General features: G+C 40.0%; 1 protein-coding gene across 1 annotated transcript; it reads right to left on the bottom strand.

The window, feature by feature from the left end:
* Positions 1 to 388: 388 nt before the first annotated feature.
* On the bottom strand, positions 389 to 8,676 carry yipf4 (Yip1 domain family, member 4). The gene is made up of 6 exons (XM_051424482.1): positions 8,441 to 8,676; positions 6,426 to 6,579; positions 4,675 to 4,846; positions 2,076 to 2,153; positions 1,845 to 1,958; positions 389 to 1,092 (listed from the first exon to the last, which is right to left on the bottom strand). Exons 1-6 carry the CDS (start codon positions 8,496 to 8,498, stop codon positions 955 to 957), a joined length of 714 nt encoding a protein of 237 aa, XP_051280442.1. The 5' UTR covers positions 8,499 to 8,676; the 3' UTR covers positions 389 to 954.
* Positions 8,677 to 9,169: the final 493 nt, after the last annotated feature.

Here is a 9,169-nt window from a genome sequence, read left to right as displayed (position 1 = left end):
TCCGCACGTGACGCGGTCGCAGCGCGCCCCGAGTTGCGTGGAGTGCGAGGTCCTGTCTAACGCTGCTTGCAGCTTTAATTGTATTACTATTACTGAAGATTAGTAGTAACTAGTTACAGTACTTGTTACTGGGGAAAGTTATCGTATTACTTTAATATTATTACTAGTAATAAGTTACTGCCCAACAGTGGTTGCAATATACAGCAATGTTCAATATATTACTGTGACCAGCTGTGTATACTGTATATAAGACAGCAATCAGTCAGGTAATACCAGATGTTTAACTGACAAATAACTATTCACTTACTGTAATTATTGATCAAATAATTATATTCCTGTATTAAACAGTTGACAACCAGGACATGGATAGAAAAACAAGGCACCACACTTAGTAGACAATGATTTAGTTGACCTGCTTCTGCTGCTGAAATCCATAAATTAAGAAAACAAGTGTGAAAAATGAAAAGCATAAATGGACACTTGTCATAGAACATTACAGTGCATAACACTGACAATCTCCTTTCTGTGCGGTGCTGTCTTTTTTCTCAGATTCTTCCTTGAACATATACACACACACAAATATTTGGCACCACATTCTTTTGTGTGACAAAGTGTAAAAAAAACAACAACCTCAAATTAATATACAACCCTATGACTACTTCCTACTTCATGTACTACTAGTAAATACAGAACTATGGGGACTGTATTGCACTGCTGAACGAGAAGTCTGCATACCCAATTTTAAGCTGTAAAAGCACAATGCATTTTATTGACCAACGACATAAGAGACAAAACTATATACATTGATGTATATTCCCAACATCCCACTGTCTAGAACAGAGTTAAAAAAGAAATAAACATCTTTTAAAAAAAATCCTGGTTCCCCCCCCCACCCCCCACACCATGCTCAAGGGTCACTGTTCATGAAAAGGTCCACAGTATCACTTCATCCAGTCACACACCAGTATATAGTGATAGGAAGTAGATATACAAAAGGAAAATGGGATATATGAGGAGGGGCTTCTTTGTTTTAAATTCATCTCCGACGAGCAGCGAAGCAGCACTGTAAGCAGCCCAGAACACGCCAAAGAGCTGAAAGATCAGAGGAGACAATAAGTTAACATTTATTCATCAATATTTATTGATTATTTTAGTTATTAGTTATTGTGAAAGATCTATATCTTGCTCTGAATTCCAGCTATCGGTTTTACTTTACTATGAACTAAGCCCTGATCAACCAAAAACAAGCATTTTAAAAGTTGTTTGTCGTCTTAGTATGAATTCAGACTTTTTACAATTCACCATCATGATGTAGTTATTTAGGCATCCTTTTATCTGTTTATTGCATTATTTATAGCAAAATCTGTTTATTTCACCCCGCAAGACCCACACCATAAAAGCGATTGTCCTGTCCAAAGTTCAGTTATAAAATCCCAGTGTACTCCAGGCAACTCCCCTGCCGGGCTGTTGAGCTAAAGAGTCACAGTGGAGGAGGTTGGACCAGTGTCAGGTTCAAAAGAAGTTTAGCTGAGTTCACTGACAGTCCAATAAACTTAAGTGCAGAGGTTTGACTGACAGAATGTCTTCTCGACTGATGATTGGAATTATCTACTTTTCGGGGGCAGCCCTTGAGTTATCGTGATAAAACTGGTGCTTTTTTGAAGAGTTAATGCACACTACCTGAGCGCAGAAAACAATAGATAAACATCACACATTGTGACTTTACAGGCAGGAATTAGATTCTCTCTCCTTCCAACTGTTATCACACACATTATACATTTAAAGTTGAATTTTTACACAACATGAAAAATAAAAAGACTATTAATGTGTGGTCCTTGACTCACTTTGATTAGTGTAGAAACCACCTCAAACCCTCCAATCACTAAGAGCAGTGGAGCTATAACGATGAGGGGAAGAAGGGAATATCCAATCACTCCCAGAACCTGGCCGAAGGAAACCTGCTCAAAAGAACAACAGGACTCCGTAAGAAAATGTTTCTACAAGAACAAGTTGGAGTCATGTCTTACTGTATATTGACTGGCTGCTAAGGATGACTAGGTGTCAGCGGCACTTACCTCACCACCAAGAACACGAGCCAGCAGGAAGATTGTTAGTGATCCAAATATCCAGATGGTGATGATCCAAGACACAACCTAGGGAAGAAAAGTAGACTTTAGTGTCAAGACAGAAAACTGGGAGAAGTTACCACAACAGACTAGATTCTACCTATTTATCTTTTTGTAAGTTAGGGCCTGTCCTCACGAATACGCGGCCTCACCCAATCCGATGTTGTTTCAGAAAAAATGTTTGTGAACACGGTGTCGTTTCCAGAAATATCTGCGTCCACACCGATTCACTGAAACAACCCAAAACGCTGTAGTACATATGCCAGGCCTGTATGTGGCGCTGTGACGCCGCCACACCAATACACTAAAACCGGAAGAGAAGCCATGGAGCATGCGCTGTTTACAAACAAGTAGTAATAGTTCGCCATTGTTGTTGTTGTTATGATGCGTCTAGCGGCGGAGGCTGAGGTTAAAGGCTAGAGAGGCAGGGCTAATCCGTTTTTCGCCATCCAGATGACTCTGGGCAATCCGGACCTTTTATAGTTATAGTCTCCCAGTATGCTTTTTTTTTAATGGTGTATACCATAAAACTAAGGAATTTATTTGCTCTGAAATCACCCTGCCTTTATTGGGGACAGGCATCTGTGTGGTGCAGGCATTTAATTCCTTTAACACAAACTCTTGCTCAGCAAAGGTGGGAAATACTATGTAATAGTGCTGCTCCTCCTGAGTTTTGTTCAGCAAATTTGACAACTACGGCTTAAATTTCAGGCCGTACTTTTTCTCTGTGCCACTGCCATGACAACGTGAACATTGTTTTATAGCAGCCAATACCCAGCATTCAGACTTGTATAGGCTTAATGAGGTAGGGAGTCAGCACTTTTTTCCTTCTCTCTCGTTTACCGTGCCATGAATTGTGGAGAATCTAACTGATCTAAATAATATTCAGTGTCCATCTTGACAAAAGTTTATACAAACATTTATATTTGTGTAGGGGATCTAAGCACTTAGAACTTGCTCAAGCAGGTGACCTGATGGGATTTAAGAACTGCATTTATTTGTCACAACAGGTAGCCACCCCAGGCTTGTAAAAGAGACCTACATCTACAGTGCTGTGAAAAAGTATTTGACCCGTTTCTGATTTCTTTTTTTTTTTGCATATTTGTCACACTAAAATATTTCAGATACAACAAATTTTAATATTAGACAAAGATAAATAAATTTTCATTTTTTTATTAAGGGGAAAAAGCTATCTAAACCTACCTGGCCCTATGTGAAAAAGTAATTGCCCCCTAAACCTAAAAACTGGTTTTGCCACCCTTGGCAGTAACAACTGCAATCAAGCGTTTGCGATAACTGGCAATGAGTCTTTCACATCGCTATGGAGGAATTTTGGCTCATTCTTCTTTGCAGAATTTTTTAAATTCAGCCACATTGGAGGGTTTTTCGAGCATGAACGGCCTGTATAAGGTCATGCCACAGCATCTCAATCGGATTTAAGTCCGGACTTTGACTAAGCCACTCCAAGACCTTCATTTTGGTGGACCTGCTGGTGTGTTTCGGATCATTGTCCTGCTGCAAAACCCAAGTGTGATTGAACTTAAGGTCACAAACTGATGGTTGGACAATCTCCTTCAGGATTTTCTGGTAGAGAGCAGAATTCATGGTTCCATTAATTGCAGCAAGTCGTCGAGGTCCTGAAGCAGCAAAGCAGGCCAAGACTTTTTGGTCAGCAGTGGTATTGGAACTTGGAACTTGGAACTCTCCCATGGATGCCATTTTTGCCCAGTCTTTTTCTTATTGTTGAATCATGAACACTGACCTTAACTGAGGCAAGCGAGGCCTGCAGTTCTTTAGATGTTGTTCTGGGTTCTTTTGTGACCTCCTGGATCAGTCGTCGATGCACTCTTGGAGTAATTTTGGTAGGCCGGTACCCCTGGGAAGGTTCACCACTGTTCCAAGTTTTTTCCATTTGTGGATAACAGCTCTCACCAGGGTTCCCTAGAGTCCCAAAGCCTTAGAGATGGCTTGTAACCCTTTCCAGACTGACAGATGTCAATGATTTTGTTTCTCATCTGTTCTTAAATTTCTTTACATCACGGCATTATGTGTTGCTTTGTTAGATCTTTTAGCCTACTTCACTTTGTCAGACAGGTTCTATTTAAGTGATTTCTTGATTCAACATGTCTGGCAGTAATCAGGCCTGGGTGTGGCAAGTGAAATTGAACACAGTTTCCAAAAGAATGTGGGTAATCGCAGTTAATTCATGATTTAACAAGGGGGGCAATTACTTTCTCACATAGGGGCTTTTTTCCCTTTTATTAATTAAATCATAATTTAAAAACTGCATTTTGTATTTACTCAGGTTATCTTTGTCTAATATTAAAATTGGTTTGAGGATCGGAAACATTTAAGTGTGACAAATATGCAAACAAATAAGAAATCAGGAAGGGGGCAAATACTTTTTCACAGCACTGTATTTGGGACCCTATTTTTATTACAAGTTTTACAGTACCCAAAAACTACCAGCTGTTAAAATATAGTGTGGGACACATGGTCGAAGTCATGAATGCAGATAACACAGTGGTGTTCACTGTGCCCTGCTCACCCTGAACTGTCCATAGATGGAGATCATGGAGAAGAGCAGAACCACGGCTAGAGGGCCCCAGAAGTCCGGGTTGTCTCTGACCACCTGCCGGTTGTATCCCAGCGATGGCATTGGCATCAGCACACATCGGATTTTGTAGTAGATGTCCTTCAGGTCAATGTCCAGCTCCTCCCTGCTCACACAGACAAGAGGACATTGTAATGACAAAATAAACAAATCTATATACAATAGAAACAACTGAACTACATTAACAGGGCTGTGGCTCAGGGGTGGAACGGGTCGTCCACTAATCGGAAGGTTGTTGGTTCGATCTCCGGTTCCTCCCTGCCGCATGTCGTATTATTATTATTGAGGAAGGATAAGAGCAAATTGCTCCCGGTGCTGTGGCATCGGTGTGAATGTGAATGAATGTATGAGTTAGGTTCTGTTTGCTATCACCGTGTGAATGAGTGTAAAAGCGCTTTGAGTAGTCAGAAGACTTATACGTTATACAAGTACAGGTCCATTTACCATTATTTTAACAAGCATTTGTGTCATAGACTGCTACGTCTGAAGCAATAAAAGACTGGACGTAGTCTCTGTGACGTCACCCACAGGTTTCTGAAGACCCTAAGTGTGGTCAGCTCTGGCCATCGCCATCTTTGCAGTTCTGACTTCCGACTAACAGCATGTGTCGGCACCAGCTTGTCACTCGACCATGCCCTTAATTATGCATACCAGTAAATGTGATACTTAATATAATTCAAACAGGTGAGTTATATACCAAAAGAGACCAAACGTGTTTTGGTACCAGGCTATAAAGCAAATTTCTGCTGGACCATTTAATATGGAGCATTATGTAGATTTAAAAAAAACAAAAAACAACCAGCTTCAGCCAGACTGATTTAGAGGATCATAGGGGACACTCCTCTACTGCTCCAGGGTTAACCTCAGTCAGTATATTCAGTTGCTGGTAAAAACACTTACTGTTACATTTATAGTTTACATGGCTCCGCTCCAATAGCATGCCTGCCTGTCCTGAATGCAGCCATGCCTGCTCTTAACAACTCAACTGATGAAATGAATCCATGAAGCACTCTGACTGGTTGTGCCCACAGGGTTAGATTAGTTTCTATCGGGTACTACAGAATAAAGGTGACTGCCTGTACGAAAAAATCATTTTTTTTCAAATTAAAAATTTAAAAAGTTGACTTTAACTAGGCTGGTTTAAATCACTTAAATATGTTATGTTTTCCCCCAATAAGTAAGAGACCTGACCCACAAACTGCCAACATTATGCATTACAGTAGCAAAGTTGTTAGGACTGAGCCCCATGGCACTCTCCAAGAACCTGATCCTGCTGCTGGGAGCAGCTAGTAGCTGTCCACAGTGCCATCTTTCTTCTCTGCCCACAGTAGTCGGCTAAATAAACAAATGAATTGTTCCAAAAGTGTTCTCTATTGCTAAATAACAGATAAAACAAGTAACCCTTCATTAAAGGCATGAACTTTGTCTCTCATACACGTACATGCACAGACTGTGAGAGAGTGACGAAGAGAGGGGATGATAAGGTGAACTACTGTTTCTGTAAGTTATAAATAACTAAATCAGAAAGCTGTTTTATCACTTGACTCTGTTTGACCTAAAATATCATTGGTAACACCTGTGTTTACCCTACTATTTATTTGCCAAAATGGCTGCTGTGAAGATCCATTATACCTTACAGATTAAATAAAGGGTTAAGATGAGTGAGAGTGATGACATGTACTCACAGGAGAGGTTTGGTCTCTTCATTGTCCTCCTCCTCCACCTCTAGCAGCCAGCCGTAGCCTCGCTGCCTCAGGAAGGTGGTGGCATACGGATCTTTAGCACTCTCACCGCCTATGTTCAGTTTAATGTCCGGGGCGCTGATGGTGCCGCTGAGCTCTGTGGTATGACAAAATCCCACAGACATGATATGTTTAACAGTTGCGTAAGAAAGGTTTGGCAGTTGTTGTCTATCAACTGTAGCATACTTGTTGGCTTAGCCCTGTTAGCCAGGTTAGTCCAACTCATCCAGTGGTTGCTTTCTAGTGTTATCGCCATCACTGTCTATATTCCTCCGTCTGGGAAAGCAGAAGCAGCGCGTGACATCATCCACACTGTGACTGCAGGACTACAAACGAAACACCCGGAGGCCTTCATCATCACCCCCACCACGGAGGCCTTCATCATCATCACCACCACAGGGGACTTCAACCACGTTTCTCTCTCTCATCCACACTCCCAACCTTCCACCAGTTTGTCACATGCACCATCAGAGACAATAAGACCGTGGACCTGCTGTAGGCTATAGAAATGTTCCTGTTTTTTTTTAAAATATCTGTAGGCTATTTATTTCACTCAAATGTTGCTGTGACAAGTGAATTTCCCCATTGTGGGATTAATAAAGTTATCTATCTATCTATCTATCTATCTATCTATCTATAGCGTTAACTAACGCAACAAAAACTAACAATTCTGACTCTTCAAATGTTCATTTATTTTTTCATCAAAGAACTTCACAATCATACTTTGGCTTTCATAGAACATAAAGCATACCAAATGTTTTGCATAAGAATTCAAAATACATTCTTATTATTATGAACTGAGAATGTATAAGACTGATAAATTATGGGCTGATAATGGGAAATGTTATATTACTATGTATATAATAATAAATTACAGCTGATAAATGATTGGTCCATAATAATATAAATATATTTTTTAAAAGAACTTTCCCAGAAAAAATTAATGAACATTTGAAGAGTCACAACTGTTGTTTGTTGTTGTGGTTAAAACAAAAGTGATGTCAGTTAGATTTGGTTAGAACAGAGCTATGGAACAGTAACGTTAAATCATACATTTTTGTTCACTACATGTCAGTCTTTCTTGCCATCAAACTACAAGTAATCGTATTTTTAAATGACAAAAAATAAACAATATGGTGCATCTCAATCCCTAACTATTAAAGTTGTTATTGTTACTATTATTCTGGCTGTGCTGTCTCTCACTTAACCTCTCTCAAGGACCCCTGGACCCGGGGTTGAGAACCACTGATTTATGTATTAAGGTAAGTTAGCTACTTCAACACTGTCATTTATTTTTAGGATTAATAAAGAACTCTGTTAAATAAATACGTACCGTAGGTAAAAAGGCGTTTACAGAATACAACGTATCTCTATGTTGATTGTTGGTCATTAATAAGGTTTATTATCATCTACAATCCATTGTGCGTACATTACTTCCTTATGTTACAGTATTAGGCGGTGGAGTGAGCAGTGTAAACAGGAGTGTGGTTAACGTTATATAATATATATATATATATATATATATATATATCGTTATAAGGTTAGGTGTGGAAGGTAGCTCACAATTGTGCTTCGTCATAGAGCCCAATGACTACTAGCAGCCCTTTAATGTCTTATGTTAATGGATTCATAACTTGGACAATAAGCAAGATCACATACAGGTTCCAGTTAGTCAATTACTTTCTGTTAGTAAACAGTGAGCGACACGTATCAATACTGCAACATACTAGGTAACTAACGTTAGCTAGCTAACGATAGCTTGCTCCTTAAATACTGTTCAGTAACATTAGCAACTTCGAATGGCACACACCTAGATACTAACGTTACTTTTCTTCTGAAAGTTTGTGTATCCGAATGACTGCGCTACTTAACGATAGCTAAAATAAAGCAGGTAACCAGGTGAGTGGTTAGCTCCTGTAAGGCCTGCTAGCCGCAGTGCTGTGCTGGCATTAGCCTACCTTCAGCCTCTGTCGAGGAGACAAACGTGAAATCTCCGTTGGTGGGAGAGAACTGCATGTTTGACTTTATAGTACTACAACACGCCTCAGGAACAGAGAACTGACATTTAAACGATCTGTCAGTAAGCGTTAATAACGCTGTCACTGATCACAGCTCAGCAGTAAAGTTCATTTATCGCATTTTGTTTTCGTTCCGTCTGTCACTGCTGCGGTGGAAAGCAGGAAGTGCAGAGGAAGCTGGGAAATGAGACACGTCTTATGATGCATTCAGGTCATATCATAAAGCTGGGACATATGAATCGCTCACTGGGAGATGTAACTTATAGATAAAAATTAAACCTACAGTAGAAGTAGTAGTAATTAACGGTTTTTGATAACATGACACCATTGTCTAAATTATGACAGGTAATCGTAAGTGAGCAATACCCTATAGGAACACATAGAACAGTTTCTACCGACAGGCTATCATTCTGATGAACAGTTAGTCACTAAAACCAACAACCTCTTAATTTCCCTCTCAGCCTGCGAGCCCCTCCACTGATGCTCTTTCACTACCACACATTATGTCAAAAAGGTATCATCTCTTGTGGATAGTTCCCCTCGATAAGCTCTAAAACATCATAGGAGCAGGATATAGGCGAAGAAACTAACGAGGATCTATGAGCTGATATTCTTCACCGGGTCGACTTCATCTACATATGCAAAACCTGATCTATTCCCAACATAAAT

The sequence above is a fragment of the Dicentrarchus labrax genome, unplaced genomic scaffold (assembly GCF_905237075.1).
Source record: "Dicentrarchus labrax unplaced genomic scaffold, dlabrax2021, whole genome shotgun sequence".
Classification (NCBI taxonomy): Eukaryota; Metazoa; Chordata; class Actinopteri; family Moronidae; genus Dicentrarchus; species Dicentrarchus labrax.
This window is presented reverse-complemented; position numbering and strand designations above follow the sequence as displayed.

Bases quoted from the DNA above. Each gene is read 5' to 3' on its own strand.
- yipf4 (XM_051424482.1), bottom strand. From the start codon at position 8,498: ATGCAGTTCTCTCCCACCAACGGAGATTTCACGTTTGTCTCCTCGACA. The intron at 1,959-2,075 runs GTAAGTGCCGCT...TCTTTTGAGCAG, and splicing joins CTCGTGTTCTTGGTGGTGAG to GTTTCCTTCGGCCAGGTTCT. The intron at 1,093-1,844 runs GTGAGTCAAGGA...CTGATCTTTCAG, and splicing joins TGGTTTCTACACTAATCAAA to CTCTTTGGCGTGTTCTGGGC.